This window comes from Pipistrellus hanaki, assembly GCF_964339955.1.
Source record: "Pipistrellus hanaki genome assembly, chromosome: 2".
Taxonomy (NCBI): domain Eukaryota; kingdom Metazoa; phylum Chordata; class Mammalia; order Chiroptera; family Vespertilionidae; genus Pipistrellus; species Pipistrellus hanaki.
In genome coordinates, this window is record NC_140504.1 from 78,829,389 (window position 1) to 78,845,562 (window position 16,174).

Consider the following 16,174-nt stretch of genomic DNA (forward strand, 5'->3'; position numbering starts at 1 on the left):
GAGAGAGGAAGGGAGAGGGAGGGAGGGGGAGAGAGAGAGAGAGAGAGAGAGAGAGAGAGAGAGAGAGAGAGAGAGAGAGAGAGAGAGAGATTGAGTTTGGAGTTAAAGGGAAAAAAATCAAAGATATCTATTAATTTATTCAGGCTTGGCTAACATCATCAATTTGGCAAGTTTATAATGTTAAATTAATTATCCTTATTTCCTACTTCTACTAGTGGTGCCTTTATTCCCACAAATACCCAGAACCTATATTTTATGGTTTACTTTGATTCCTACCTTTTGAACAATTATCATGCCAAATTGGCAAGTCCTATTAATTCTCCCTTCTTTGTGTTTCTATGCATCCATTCCACTTTTCAAATACTATTACCACCATGGTAGAACAGCAATTTTCAACCTTTATCATCTCATGGCTCACCAGTGTGCCTGCCTTGGCACACAGGTTGAAAATCACTGCTCTAGAGTAAGTGCATAGCTTCATATCTCCAACACCAAAACAGATTCCAATATCATTTGTTCTCCTTATCCCACAGCTTTTCTCCAAATCACTTTTGCAAATAGCCACTGGCACTGTCCCCAGATAATTTTTTGATTACATTAGCTATTATATTATAGAAAGAACACAGAATAAGAAGACTCTAATTGGAAATAACTTTTTTTCTATTCATAGGGTTACCTTGGGAAGAATTCCACTTCTTGATTGCATCATCTACTAAAAGGGATAATATCTCTTCATAGGATTGCTGCAAAGACTTGGTAACTTGTAAATGGTGATAGCAAAGCACCTGTCTCATCTGAGTACACAATGCACCTTTATTAAATGGATAAATATGTTGTTCTTTATCCATTTCCTTTTACTTAATTAATCTGCTTACAAATTATCCCTTCCTCCTCTCAACATTTTCAAATGCTATTTCTCCTTTAAGGCAAGCCCAAATCTGATCTTTTATGATCTTTCCTTATCCATTTCCACCACTGTGGAAATGTTGACCACAGATGTTATCTAGCCTTACATTATGAGTTAGCTTTTGGATTTTTATGTGCAAAGGTTTTTCTTTAAATAGATTGCACTACTTTGACTAAGGATCTACTTTCCACAAAGTATGAGGTGTTTTTTAGTGTTTTCTGAAATTATGGTTGTTTTTATTTTTATTTGTTTTATTTGGCCTGTTCAGAATTCCTTCCTTTTTTCATAAATGATACTCTGGCTTTTTGACATAACCTTTTTGACATAACCTATTCTGACACTTCTTTTTAAAATTTTTTTAAATTTCTTTTTTAAAAATATATTTTATTGATTTTTTACAGAGAGGAAGAGAAAGGGATAGAGAGCTAGAAACATCGACCAGCTGCCTCCTGCACACCCTCTACTGGGGATGTGCCCACAACCAATGTACATGCCCTTGACAGGAATCGAACCTGGGACCTTTCAGTCCGCAGACTGATGCTCTATCCACTGAGCCAAACGGGTTTTGGCCTACTCTGACACTTCTAATCCCTTGGCTTAGATCAATTACTCCACATAATCATACCCACTACATCAAGAGCATAACATGAATCCCTCTTCACTAAAGGAGAAAAAAGAAACAGAAGCACATTCTTCATGACTCATATAAATTTCATTGTTTTGTTGTTTAAATAGGCACATATTTTAATAATATATTTAAAAGTTTCAAAGACCACTTCTGAATTTCATTCTGTAAAAAATATTTTCATTATGTTTATTATAAAAATATAAATGTTCCCACTACAAATCATTTTACATTAGTAAGAGGCCATCTACATTGTACAACATAAACTAAATGAGTACTGTTTTGAAAAGACAAGTTTAAAGTAAATACATATTTTCAATCATATCACATTTATACATGGTTTAGTTGATACTTAGTACAGAATAATCTGGGCAAGGTACCAGAAATAAATAATATATATAAATCAAATTTGAGATACAAAACAGATAATATGGTACATACCACTGTATGAAGATATGGTTTCATGTTTATGGGAAGTCAATGCAGTTTCTGTACAAAGAGATGGCCATCAGCATCTAGTACCTCTACTGCACAGTTAAGAATCGTACACTGTTATGTTTACATATGTACAGGGTAAGAATTGTGTAAAGTAAATGTATAAGAGGTCGGGCAGAAAAATAGTGAAAAAATGAAGAGTAATAATGCTGTGTATATGACTTATACTTTCAAATGGAAACCATAGGCAAAATAACAACCCTCAACTTCTATTAGTTTATGAAATACACAGATTTCATTGAGTATGCTCAGAATAGAAAAGTAAATGCTAGTTTGGGATAAAATGAGATTGAAGCCAGAATTAGGTCTCAATCTAACATTCCACAACACAAAATTTTGATTACAAAATGGTTTTAGCTTCTTCTAGGCTTAAGTAAAATTTGTAATTAATTTTATCATTGTATATAATTTTATAAAAATTCATGCTCTTCTATATCCAATATAAAATTCTAGTTGGATGATTTGACTATAAGTAATATTGCCAAATTTAAGAAATAATCTCGTATGTGAAAGAACACAACTTAAACCTTATTACAGTAAACTTACAACATATTAGCACTTGTGAATTTTGATTTGATTGTAAGCTGTATAATGTTCCATTTTGCATAACAACATAAAGTTTTCAGTATTTTTATCCAATGTATTCTTATGACATACATATTTATTGTTCTCTAATATCAGCATTAGAATATACAGATAGAGCTAAAATGTTTTAGTGGCTAGATCTATACCAGGTACAGCTTTTCAAATATTACTGATTATGCTCATATTTGACCTTTATGAAATAGTAATTCTAAGTTCTCATAATGAGAGATCTCTCCACTGCCTACAGATTTTGAATCATTTGCTAGATACCCATTTTATTTATTTCAAAAATTATACTGTTTATGTAAAGTAATTTAATGCTTCTAATTTATACAGCAACATTACAACAGGTGCATTTCAGTGAAAGACTCTTTAATATAACAATACCTGCAATAGATTATTACAATGTTTAATTAATTAAACTAAACCCCCCTGATTCAGATGAGTAGTTTAGTTATAATCATTAGCTAAAAACAGCTAAAAAATTATAAGCTAAGATATTGAGTGACATTTCATAGCCTGTCAGAAAGTGATTGCTTTTTATTATACTTATGCATTGGCCAATAGGCTGTGTTGCCAATTAATGCAGCAATTGAAATAGGATTCCAATAATTTCCAGGATAGCTATTCTCTATTTAGGAGCTCTAACTTAGCTTCTTTACCAATGAATGGTTTCCTAATCACCAGAGTAGGGCAGGTATGCCATTGAGACTCTATTACTTAGAAGTCAGTATATTACACTAAATTAGGAGCATATATTTTATATTAAATGGAGAGACAAAAATGTGTGAGATAATTCAGACTGTGAGATTTGGATAGTGAATGAGCAGGGAAATGACTTGGTTTCTATATATACATGGATGTTTTGAAAATCTGGAAAGAAGCCCATCATTCCCTGTTTAGTTTTCCATGTTTCCTACTGCTGACAATTTGAGAGAGCATTTGGCACTGGGCTATAACAAATCCAAATTAAGTCATTGAGGCATAAATAGAAAACAATAAAAACAATTAGAAAGAAAATAAATATGTACTTTTCTTCAAAATTAAGACACATTTTACATGGTAATACTTAACAAAGCTAATAATTGTAAATGTATGGTACTTAAAACAGCTACAAACTTTATATGCTTTTTAACAGATAAAAGAGAATATTACAATGAAAAGGTAGTAAATATGGCCAGATAGTCTGAGGTATAAATTCCTCTGTTTTTCTTGCTTGTAAAGAAAAAAAATACCTGTTACAGATTTCTTCTGTATAGAAAAATATCACATGTCTTTTCCTTTGTGGCTAGTAGTGAACAGAGCCATTATGTTCATTTTGTTATTTCATTTGTTTTGTTTTTATAATAGTCAGTATATGATCCATGGCTCTAGGCTAGCTCTTCATCATTTCATGCTGAAGAATTTTAATTTCATCCATCAACTAATATAAAAAATCAATTGCAAAACAAAATAACACCCATCCAATCCGCTAAATGATATGGGAAAATATAGAGTTTTTATATTCCATTTTAAGGCATTTGTACTCATATATGAGTGTCTTATAGAGTTTGAAAGTTCCACCAGTATCTCCAGCATTATCATCTGTCTGCAGAGTGATGCTACATCTTCCACAGCCACCATTTCCTTTGAAAAATAGCCCTTTACACTGGGACTGGACCATTCTTTGATTGTGTTTCTAGAGCTTTAATGCTACTGATGATCTTCTTCTGTGGCCCAACCACAGTGACACCAACCTTTTTCATGTCACTGTAAAAAAAAAAAAGAGAAAATGTTTGGTGAGAATAATGGTTTTCTGGATAGTATGTAAGCATGACATTTTCAGTTAGCAAAACTTGTAAAATTATATATCTTAGTGGTTTGGACATAATTTTTATTTTTACATAATCAATGTATAGTATCCTGGCCATTTCACCTCTAATATTGTATAAGAATATAAATATTATAGTGGGTTGAATAGTGTCCCCTCAAAATTAATGTCCACCAAGAACTACACTAGGGTATTGGTGTATATAATTAAGACAAAGATCAAGATGAGATAATACTGGATTAGGGTGCACTATAAATCTGGTGAAACTATTCTTATTAGATACAGAAAAGGACATGCAGTGACAAAGAAAAGAGATACATGTGTAGATGGAAGCAGAGATTGTTGCCATAAGCCAAGGAATGCTGGGATTCACCAGAAGCTGGAAGAAGTAAGGAAAGATTCAACCTTAGAGACTTGTAGCCCTGCTAACATCTTGATTTCTGACTTCTGGACTCCAGAAATGTGAGAAAACAAATTTTGGTTATTTAAGCCAATACATTAGTGGTAATTTGTTATGACAATCCCAGGACACTGATATAGATGGTCACACATTCTTTGTGGGGCATTATCCCATTCCATTGAATCTGGGCCAGTGCCAGGACTACTTTGATTGACAGAGTATGTCAGAAATTATACTGTATCAGTTTCTACACTCGGTATTCAGAAACTGCCAGATTCAACTTCTCTTCCCTTAGGGCACACTCTCTGGGCTGCGAAGTGCCACATATGAAGTCTAACTACCCGGGGACATTGGAGAGGCCATCTGAAAGTAGTTAGCCTGCAGTCTCCGCTGTGCAGCCACGTGCACCATGAGGCAGGAATGAAACCATCTCCAGCCCTCCAGACAAGACCATATTCCTGTTAGATGAAACTTCAGTCAGCACTAACACTACAGCAGAACTGCTTGCCTAGCTCTGTCCAAATTCATAACCCATGACATTGTGATATGCAAGAAAATTGTTGTTTTAGCCTTTAAGTTTTAAAACAGTTGATTGTCAGCCATAGATAACTGGAACAATTTCTTAAAAGTATAAATTGCTTTCAAAGTAGAAAAATTGTAAGAATTTATTTCTATCAAAGTTACTAAATTTAAAATAGTTTAAACTTAGAAACCAGACATAAAATGAAGATTATAAGAACAAAAAAAATTTCATTAAGAAAAAAATGTTATATGAACATGTGCAAATTATTAATTAAATATTCTTCACTCAAGTGATTATTTCCTGTATTCCCCTCTCTCAATATTGGCTCAAACATCCTTATCTCATGAGACCTTCCTTCTATTTAATATTGTATTATAAAACCTCTCTATATATTTACCTCCACTTCATGTTTTATTTTCTTGTTTCATTTTCTTCCAAACATTTTTACTATTCACCATATTACCTTGCTTTCTGATTTATTTTCTTAATTCTCTATTTTGCTCCACAAGAATGCAAATTTCATATGAATAGGCATTCTTATTGGTTTTGTACTCTGCTTAGCAACCATACTCTGAGCAATGGTTATCATTTAGTAGGTGCTCAATATGTACTTACTAAAGAATGAATCAATAGTCCAAAATACAATTATCTGGGGAAACTGATAGAGAAGTCAAGTATCAGTTATCAAAGAGACCCAGGCAAATTGAGAATGGCAAGAAGAAAACAATCACACACACACACACACACACACACACACACACACACACACCTCCTTTATATTGAGCCTAAAGGAAAGAATGAGAAATTGGGAGTTTCAACTACATAGCAATGGACTAATAACTTTTTAAAAATATATTTTATTGATTTTGTACAGAGAGGAAGGGAGAGAGATAGAGAGTTAGAAACATCAATGAGAGAGAGTCATCGATCAGCTGCCTCTTGCATACCCCCTACTGGGGATATGCCTGCAACCAAGGTACATGCCCTTGTACCAGAATCGAACCTGGGACCTTTCAATCCCCAAGCCAACGCTCTATCCATTGAGCCAAACCGGTTTTGGCAGACTAATGATTTTTTTAAGAAATGAGTTCCCAAGTAGTAAAGGTGGGCAAGCAGAAAACAGGTAACAATTTAAAAGCAATTTAGATGAAATTAAGTATCTCCTGCATAAAATTAACCAAGAATGGTTGCATGCCTATCACCTGATCTGGCAAGAAAATTTCTGATGATCTGCAGATCACCACCCTGGTGCCATTCAAGGGGCTGATAAATTTTCTATAAACACCTTGTATTTTTCCGAAGGTCCTCTCTATAATCATACTCTTCAGCTGCCTTGCTTCACCAAAAAGGCTAGTGGGAAGTGACATCAGATTTGTCACTCTTCATGTAACTGTGGATAATGAAACCTTCACTTAGAGGATATAGGCTGTTTATATTGAACCCCACTTTTGAAAGAATGTGCATTTTATGGGATTTTTATTCTTTATACACCTTGCATCTATCTTCAAAATGAACAACAAACATTTCCATTCTAATCCCCAAATTATATCAAAGTCAGAAAACAAGGCAGATATAAATATATGCATACAAATCAATAGATCCTTTCTATTTTTGTATTTCTTCTAACATCTTTCTTCCAATTTAATCATATTTTTATGACTCAATATGTGTCTTTTCCTTTTCTCCTTTTTTAAAAGCTCAAAAAAAGATAATAATTGATAGCAGAAAAAAAAATAATGTTTCAAGGTAGTATACTAATTTCCTGAGCTCTTTGAGAAATTTAAGCACAATGGCAGAGTAATAGGACACAGTGCCATGCTATGTCTCTTGGCTCTGACCTCCCTCTGGAGCACCTGGACCTTATCAGCCAGGTAAACATCAGATGCTGAGCATTCACAGAACTCTCCGAAGGGCCAGCCCAACTCTGGGGCTCTTGACTCACTAGGAAAGACTGAGTCTTCTTCAGCCCAATGCCCACTCATCACTTCTATATAGATGTATGTTCCAAGCTCACGCCTCAAGAAATCTTCATGAAACTTTTAGATTCCATGTCTCAGAACCCAATATAAGCAAAATTTGATAATAAGCATAATTCTATGTTTAATGCTAAGGATTATATTGGAAAAGGTAATTAAAGCAATAATCACTTTAGGTTATGATTTAGCTTGGTTTTTTTTTTTATGGACTCTCCACTCTTTCTACTCCCTCTATAATGTTTTCTACTCACCACCTTGCCATGTACAAAATTGTTCTAAACATGCAGTTGCTATAGTCTCAATAACACTCCCCACATGCTTATATCATTTTGACTGCCCTGCTCAGAGGGCAGTGGATAAGTTCAAGACCACAGGGCAACTCAAGATTGAGACCAGAGGTTAATGAGCTATATGGTACTTCAAAGGCAAAAGGATAGGTGATGACACTTGGAAAATGGCATCTAAGAGAACAGGATAATGACATGTTGCAATTAATCTGCCTAATATTCATTCCACACACTTCATTCTCTCTCCAGAGTCTATGGTCACTTTTGCCCCCTTTCTCATTCTCTCTTCCCTTCTTACATTAACCTTCTGAAATCCATCTTAGGCTATTAAATAATGTTATTTTAAAATATGTTATATATACTGAATAAAATTACATATTTTCTGGATTTCATCTGAAAATGAAATGACTTGAGTAGCTTGCTGTAAATGAAATCCTGAACTAACTGAAATAAGTTAATGTTTATTTAAGTTTGAAGCCCTATTGAACTTTTTCTGTGATTTGATAATATGAATAAAAAAATTCAATATTCTTTTTTAGTTATCACTATGTAATTTTAGAAGACTCTCTGGTGTTATTTAGTCAAGGGAATGATTTCTGAATTGAGTCTGAATGGCACAAAGAAAATAAGGATTGAAAGAAATTCAAATAATAAACTTAAGACTGAAAAGAGGATGAAATATTGGGTTAAATGTCTTAAAAGACTTGAAATATCAATGTTGCCTCATTAGAATTACCCAAATAATTAGTGTATTAAATGTATTTTTCTTTTAATTCTCATTTTTTGTAGTATAAACTATGGGCAAAAGATACACCGTACTGAGATCTAATAAACAATACTTTTCAAGGAATTTCAGGTCAATAGATCTTAATTCTATCTTGTTCCTGAATTCAAGAGAAAGGACAGAAGAAAGATAATTGTGGAGTCTGAGATACAGAGAGATCTGAAACTATGAGACAGTGTGAAAAACAAACCTGAAAGAGTTGAGTATCAGGAAAGTCAGTTTTCATCTTGAATGTACATATTGTTTAAATAATAATAATAACTACCAAGTGAAAATATTTTAACCAGCAAAAAAGAGCTTATTCTCTAACACTGTATTGTTGAGACAAATACATTCCTCAATTGGAAATGTAACAAATGCTGCCACTTCACCTTTTTAAACAAATAGTTTCTTACCATATTCACAACTTACGTCTGACTATATTTAAGTTGTGAGATGGCAGTAATATTAACAATGTTCTGTCTCATCCACTTCATTATTTAAAAGCTATAAGTGTTGATATTTTATTTAAAATAAACATTTATAAAATGTTGCCTTTGAAAATCTGGAAATGGTGTGGAAATATTCAAGTGTGTTTGCTCTCTCTTATGCTTCTGTGCCCCAAGGCAGGTGTCTTATATATCATAACCCCAACTGTTTATATTAATAAAGTAAGAATTAAAAATATTTAAATATATTACTATATCCTATGATTGTCTATGATAAAATTAACTATTTTGGAAACTCAAGGCATGTTGCAGATTTGATTCAGAAGTATATTTAATAAACAGTGCATTTCACTTCAAACAGGAATGCCAACACAGGTTAAATAGACTAGAATGAGCTTATTTCTTAAGAACAATTCTCTGCTAACAGCTGTCTCTCTCTCCAGGCCTATCTCTGGGCCTGATCTGCAGCATCCGCAGCAGCTGCTGATCATGCCCTGCCTCTCTCTTTTTCCAGGCCTCACCAGCAGACACAGCGGCTGCTTATCAGAACCTGCCTCTCTCTCCAGGTCTCTCTCTGGGCCTGATCCGAAGTTGCTGAGTCAAAGTTGAGGTCATTAGTGTCCTCAACGCTCTGACTTGCCCTGACCACCCACCCCACCACCCCACCTGCCTGCCTGCACTAGTCTTATGGGCCACAGGGGAGGGACCCAAGAGGTGCTCCATGCACTTCCTGGTGACCAGTCCTCAGTCTGGTTGTTTAGGTTGTGATGGCCCTAGGCTATTATTAGTATAGATTAATTGCACTCCACATTCCTTTTTGATAGCTATTCTGTATTGGCTTTGTTTAAATGATTGACAAGATGATAATGAAAGCTTTAAATATTCAACAGTATTTAAACATTCAAATATTGGTAGGAGAGGTTAAGGCAAAGGAAATCGAGGGCAACGAAGAGATTGTTTTAAGAAACAAAGATGAAAGATAGAAGGTTCTGAAACAAAGATGGACACAGTTTGCAAACAAACTGTACAAGCTACAAAACTATGTATAAGTTGGTGTATTTGACCAACACAAAAGCTTTGCTTTTTTTTGGAACAGTTCTCTATTTTACCCTCAGGAAAAGGCTCTTAGAGCCAAGTTCATGCCATCTATGAACAGAAATAGTTGTATAATAGGAAACATATGAACTTTGAAGGTGTCATCTATAAGCAGGACTGAGTCCATCAAAATTTTCTTTTGAGGGCTTAGAGTTAAGAGAGTTGGGCCCTAGTGAGTTGAGTAGCAAACTAAGAATGCATGACTAAAGGCTGAGAACGTCATTTTTATCTAATGTTCATGGGAGTGCAGGAAAAGTCACTGTGCAGAAAAAGAAAAGAATGATGCAGGTTACATTAAGAAATGAAGTAAACTGACTCTCATTAACAGGAAGAAGAATATGGCTTCTGGTTTTTTACTGCCAGTTCCCAATTACCATAACTTGTGAACAAAGATACTGTTATTGACTAGTCACTGGATTCACTTGCTAAACCCCCTTCCCTTAAGCCCAGGGGTTTCCCAAGTCAAAGAATTGCTATTATCCAAATATCTCTGTCTAAGAAATACATCATATTTAATTATTATTGGCTTTTAACACATCAATCCATATTAACTATGTATACTAAAGGCCCATAGCATGAAGATTCATGCAAGAGGCTTTCCTTCCCTGGCTGCTGGCACTGATTTTCCTCTGGCACCTAGGACCCAGGCCTTCACTCTGGCCGCCACCTTAAGTCTTCACTCTGGCCAGAGGCTTCAGTCTTCACTGCTCTGGCCTGAGTGCCACTCCTGTAGCTCCCTCTGTCCCCCACCCTCCCCTTCATAATAGGCATTCCAATTTGCCCAGCTGCTCCACGCCTGCATATGCAAATTATCCCACCAGTTTTGTTTGGATTGATTTGCATATTAACTCCCGATTGGCTGGTGGATGTCCTGGCGGTATGGTCAATTTGCATATTTCTCTTTTATTAGTGCAGATTCTGTTTTTCTAAACTGAAAATAAGCTTTTTAAGGAATACAATAAAGTAATACCTTAAACTTATTTGTAACTTAATTTTCAAATGCGAAATCCTTCATAGACTCAATCATAGATGATGATATGATTATTTTAGCAGCTGTGAAAGCCGCTTCTGACTTTAGCATGTCTCCCTGTATACCAGTTATCCACTTACAGTTTTATTTTCCATTTTCATAGAAACTAGGTTTTGTTAAAAGTAACAGAAAACACAAAATCATCATGCCCTATCTGCTCATGTTTTCAGTTAGGGGCTTGGGTCTTTGAAGTTGGGTACAAAAATGTATCTGTTGTAATGTATATGAAGTAGGTCATAGATCAGTGAACACACTTTTTGTGAAGGAAGAAGATACATCAATACACATAAACCTAAAATGTGTTATTTATAAAGAGAGAGACCCAGGATCCAAATATTTCTGTCTAAGAAACACATCATATTATATTTAATTATTCAGTGGTTACAGGAGATAGTAAGTAATCAGAGGTTCAACTAATATTTATAACACATTAACCCAAAACATGTATGTTCAGTAGAAAGTTTAGAATCATTCAGTCCTCTTAAAAACTTTTTCTTACTCTGTAGAAATCTTGGCTATGGTGTCACAAGAACTGTATTCCACGCCTGTGAAGATTTCTTTGCATGGTGCTGTGCGAACACCATTAAGCCAGTCACTTGTGCGGAAGGTAGTGATGTCGACATTGCTTTGGTCCAGAAGAAGGTTTGACGGCCTGCAAGAAAAATAATACCAAAGGGAGAGAGGAGTCAGCAGAGTTTCTGGATGTCAAGATTTGATATCTTTTTAAAACATTGAAATTTGGCCAGTGAAGTGTATAAATATATCCATATATACTTTACTAATTTAATCCATTTAATCATTAGCAAAGATGATCTTAATTTAGGATACAGTTGTTACAAACATGATGCACTGAATAAGTTGTTGTCTACTTTAATGATGGATTTGGTTTCCCATATTAAATCCTGACCAATGTTCAGGTTACTGTCTGTCTAAATGACAATTTGGACAACATAAACTATACTTATAGCAAGACACGAAGTCAGCACAGATTTAAATAATGTCACAAATGTCAATAAAAATAAAAATAACAAAAAGAGTGAAATGCAGTGATGAATAACAAATGGAATTATTGCATGACAACACCTAAAGGAGAGTTCATTATATATAGATAGTTATACCTCTATATATAGAGTTCAATATATATATATTTTGAAAATCTATTGTACATATATATATGTACAATTGTCTATATAGTATATGAAGAGATAGATGATGGATAAGTTAATAATAAAAAGAGACTTTTTCATTCTACTTATTTAACAAAATATGATATGATTTCACTCATATGTGAGAAGTAAAACATAAAGTAACCAACAAGACAAAAAACAACAACAACAACAAACAAACAAAAAACTCGTAGACGCAGATGGCAGTATGGTGGTTACCAAAGTGATGGGGGCTACAGGAGAGACAGAGGAGGGTAAAGAGGGTTCAATATATGGTGATAGAAGGAGACTTAACTTTAGGTGGTGAACATAGAATGCAATATACGGATCATGTATTATTAGAATTATACACTTAATACCTATATAATCTTATTAATCAATGTCATCCCAAAACATTTAATACAATTAAAAAAGAGAGAAATTAATTATTACTGTGATTTGTATTGCACAATATAATGAACATTAAGAAGACTTTATGGTCCATCCATTGTGGGTCAGTGGTGGAGTGTTGACCCCATGCACCAAGAGGTTGCTGGTTCAATTCTGTATCAGGGCACATGTCCTGGCTGCAGGCTTCTTCCATATCGGGGGTGTGCAGAAGGCAGCCAATCAATGATTCTCTGTCATCATTGATGTTTCTATCTCTCTCCCCTTCTCCCTTCCTCTTTCTGAAATCAATAAAAAAGATTTTTTTAAAAAGAGAATTTCTAGCATTGTTTTCTATAATTACAGGCCTAACCATAGATCTATTACCAACTGTCATATGGTGGACCAAAGGGATGGAAAAGAAATGGAAAAGAGCATATTTTCACCCCAGAAGAGCCCAAAGAAGCAGCCTAGCAGCCTTTTGTGAACTGCCCTGGGGTAGGTTTTTCAGCTCTCAGTAACCTCTTTAAAAAAAAAAAAAAAAAAAAAAAAAAAATATATATATATATATATATATATATATATATATAGATAGATAGATAGATAGATAAATAGATAGATTGATTGATTTAAGAGAGGAAGAGAGAGGGAGATAAAGATAGAAACATCAATGATGATAGAGAATCATCGATTTGCTACCTCCTGCATGCTCCCCACTGGGGATTGATCACACAACCTGGGCATGTGCTCCCGACCTGAATCGAACCTGGGACCATTCAGTCAGCAGGCCAACACTCTATCCACTGAGCCAAAGAAGCCAGGGCTCAGTAACCTCTTTAATTCTCCTTTAACTCATGAGACTAGAACCAGTACCCAGGTGGACAATTTTCCTATTACTTCATCTTAGAAATGTCCCTGGGTTCAAATAGTCTATATTTATTTGTACTTTTAGTCTATAGGATTGATACATGGAAAATACTACCATATTTTCTTGGTCTAATAATTTTGTTGTGGTTGTATTGCTAATTATTCTTCTTACCTCAGTAGTTTAGCTAGTAATGGAACATGAGGTTAGATAGATGGACCAGGGTTTGAATCATGCAGAAGAGCTAGATTTATATTAAGTATGTTTAAAGAAGAATAGTACTTCTTAAGAAAATGCACAGAGGGCAAGCTGAGGATGGGATCTCTGGATGCACGGTGCATTAATTAATATGTAGAGAAAACTTTTAGAATCTTTTTGATGTGGACCGAATGTCTCCATGACATTTGGACAGTATCATTGTCTTGTAAAGTGTCATGACCTATTTTTTATGTTACAACTGAGAGGGTACATTTGGATTTTTGCCTCTTCTGAACATTTTATATTTAAAAGTTTCAAGAGCTCAATGCTGATTAAATGGATATTGCAGTGCCATTCAATCAACATTGAGCTCTTGAAACCTTTAAATATTATTTCAAGTTAGTGAATACTAGAATATTTTTAAACCAGAACTTCACATTTTTATATATATTGAAAATTAATAATTGGCCTAAATAAAGCCCACCTTTTAAAATGTTTTTTTAAGTTCAAAATTTATATTTATTTTTCAAAAGACACCAAAACTAGTGAAAAATATGTCAACATGAATTTATCATTATTTTAGAAAAAATTAGCTTTTTAAGGTATCAATTCCAATATTTTTAGAAATAGCATGAAATGACAGTAAATGATCCTTTCAGACACACTTTAACTATATAGTGTTTTACCTGTGAATACTAACCTTGCATATCATCTGGGATATGTGGTAAAAGCTTTTCTTATCCTGAAAAAATGTCTCTGCGAGGCACATCCATGTATATGCTAACTGTACCCATTATTTAAAAGACATTTTTAATTGGGCAATTTCTATTACCATGATGACATTGCTTCAACTCACCCCCTGACATACAGGAGACATGTACAAGTGTGAGGTCAAGATTTTTAAATCTGAAAATTTTTATATCATGCTCTAGACATGAATCCTATTATGGGGACACATGAGAGAAATGTAATGGACTATTTGAATTTTGTTGGAGATACATTAACATATTTGGTAAATTTGGTCACATTTTAATGAAATTATAATGCTGAGTTTAAAAAAATATATAATATGGTGACAATTTGATTTGCCCTCTATATTCATCCTCCATAGAAAATACAGATCAGTAGTTAGTTCTCTCACTGGCAGAATCATTTGTGAAGTGGAGGACAGCTGAAAGTGGAGGACTTTTCAATTAGCTTTCTCTTAGACTAAATCAACTACTTAAATCCTCTCTTCTTTAAGCATTTTGATTATATCAATAAATTAAAACTTAAAATTATGGAATTTATAATTTATGTTTATGTCATATGGTTAAATTTTAACTAACTTTCAGAGGTTGTCTTTTTAAGAAAAAGGTAGAGCCAAAAGAGGCATTATTTAAAAAAAAAAAAAAAAAAAAAAAAAAAAAATATATATATATATATATATATATATATATATATATATATATATTTCCTTTAGAAATATATGAACTACAAAATATAAATATAACGTTTTGTATATTATTCTCTTGGAATATATATTCATATCTAATAAAAATGGAATATGCAAATTGTCTGTAATTACACAACCAAGATGGCGGTGTCCACAGCCAAAAAGAAGGGATTATGCAAATTGGCATGACAAGGCGAGAGGCAGAAGGCTTCACTGCTCCAGCTGGAGTGAAGGCAGAAAGGTGGCTCTGCTCTGGCTAGAGCGAAGGCAGAAGGTGGCAGCCAGAGAGAAGGCCCAGGTCCCGGGTGCTGGAGGGAAGCTGGTGCCAGCAGCCAGGGAAAGGAAAGCCTATTCTTGCATGAATCTTTGTGTACTGGGCCTCAAGTTTTCTATAATCCTTTAAATTACTCATCAGATAAAGATAAAACAATTAATTTTAATAATTGAAAATCTCTTGTTTTTGTTTGTTCCTTAGAACTTTATTTTAATAACTGAAAATCTCTTGCTTTTTCTAGGAATTTGAGGAACCCAGGTCCCAAAACTTGCATGATATTTTCTTGGGTTATTTGGCATGGCCATCCTGAGTGAAGCAGTCTTTGTCACCAGCCATAATTCTATATAATAAAGAGGTAATATGAAAATTGACCATAATGCCCTCACAAGATGGCTACCTACAACCAGGCTGGCTGAGGGTTAGGAGAGAAACGACAAAACGACTGAACAGCAGGCCATGTGGGGTGACCAGGTCAGCGGGAGGCCCTTGAGGGGCAACCAGGCTGGCAGAGGAGGCAGTTGGGAATGACCAGACCAGTGGGGGGTGAATAGACTGGCAGTTAGGGGCAACCAGGCCAGTGAGGGGGTGCAGTTGGAGGCAACCAGGCTGGCAGGGGGGAGGAATTTAGGGGTGATTAGTCTGGCAGGGGGGGCAGTGAAGGGTGAGTAGGCCAGTTGGGGGGCAGTTGAGGTGACCTGACCAGCAGTGGGGGACAATTAGGGGTGATCAGGCTGGCATGCAGAGGCAATAAGGGGCAATCAGGCCAACAGGGGGGCGACCAGGCAGGCAGGCAGGTGAGCGAATAGGAGCCAGCGATCCAGGATTATGAGAGAGATCAGGCCTAAACCAGCAGTCTGATATCCCCTGAGGGGATCCCAGGTTGGAGAGGGTGCAGGCTGGTCTGAGGGGACCAGGCCTCTAGTTA

At 35.0% G+C, this 16,174-nt stretch overlaps 1 protein-coding gene across 2 annotated transcripts in view; it reads right to left on the bottom strand.

Annotated features, from left to right (window-relative positions):
- Window positions 1-1,750: 1,750 nt before the first annotated feature.
- The window catches only part of EPHA3 (EPH receptor A3), a 340,054-nt gene continuing 325,630 nt past the window's right edge, over window positions 1,751-16,174 (bottom strand). For both annotated transcript variants that reach the window (XM_084875452.1, XM_084875451.1), the window contains exons 16-17: window positions 11,445-11,597; window positions 1,751-4,361 (exon numbers count right to left, since the gene is read on the bottom strand). In XM_084875452.1, the coding sequence (XP_084731578.1) occupies window positions 4,256-4,361; window positions 11,445-11,597 (259 nt within the window). In that variant the 3' untranslated portion in view covers window positions 1,751-4,255. The remainder of the gene's footprint in view (window positions 4,362-11,444; window positions 11,598-16,174) is intronic.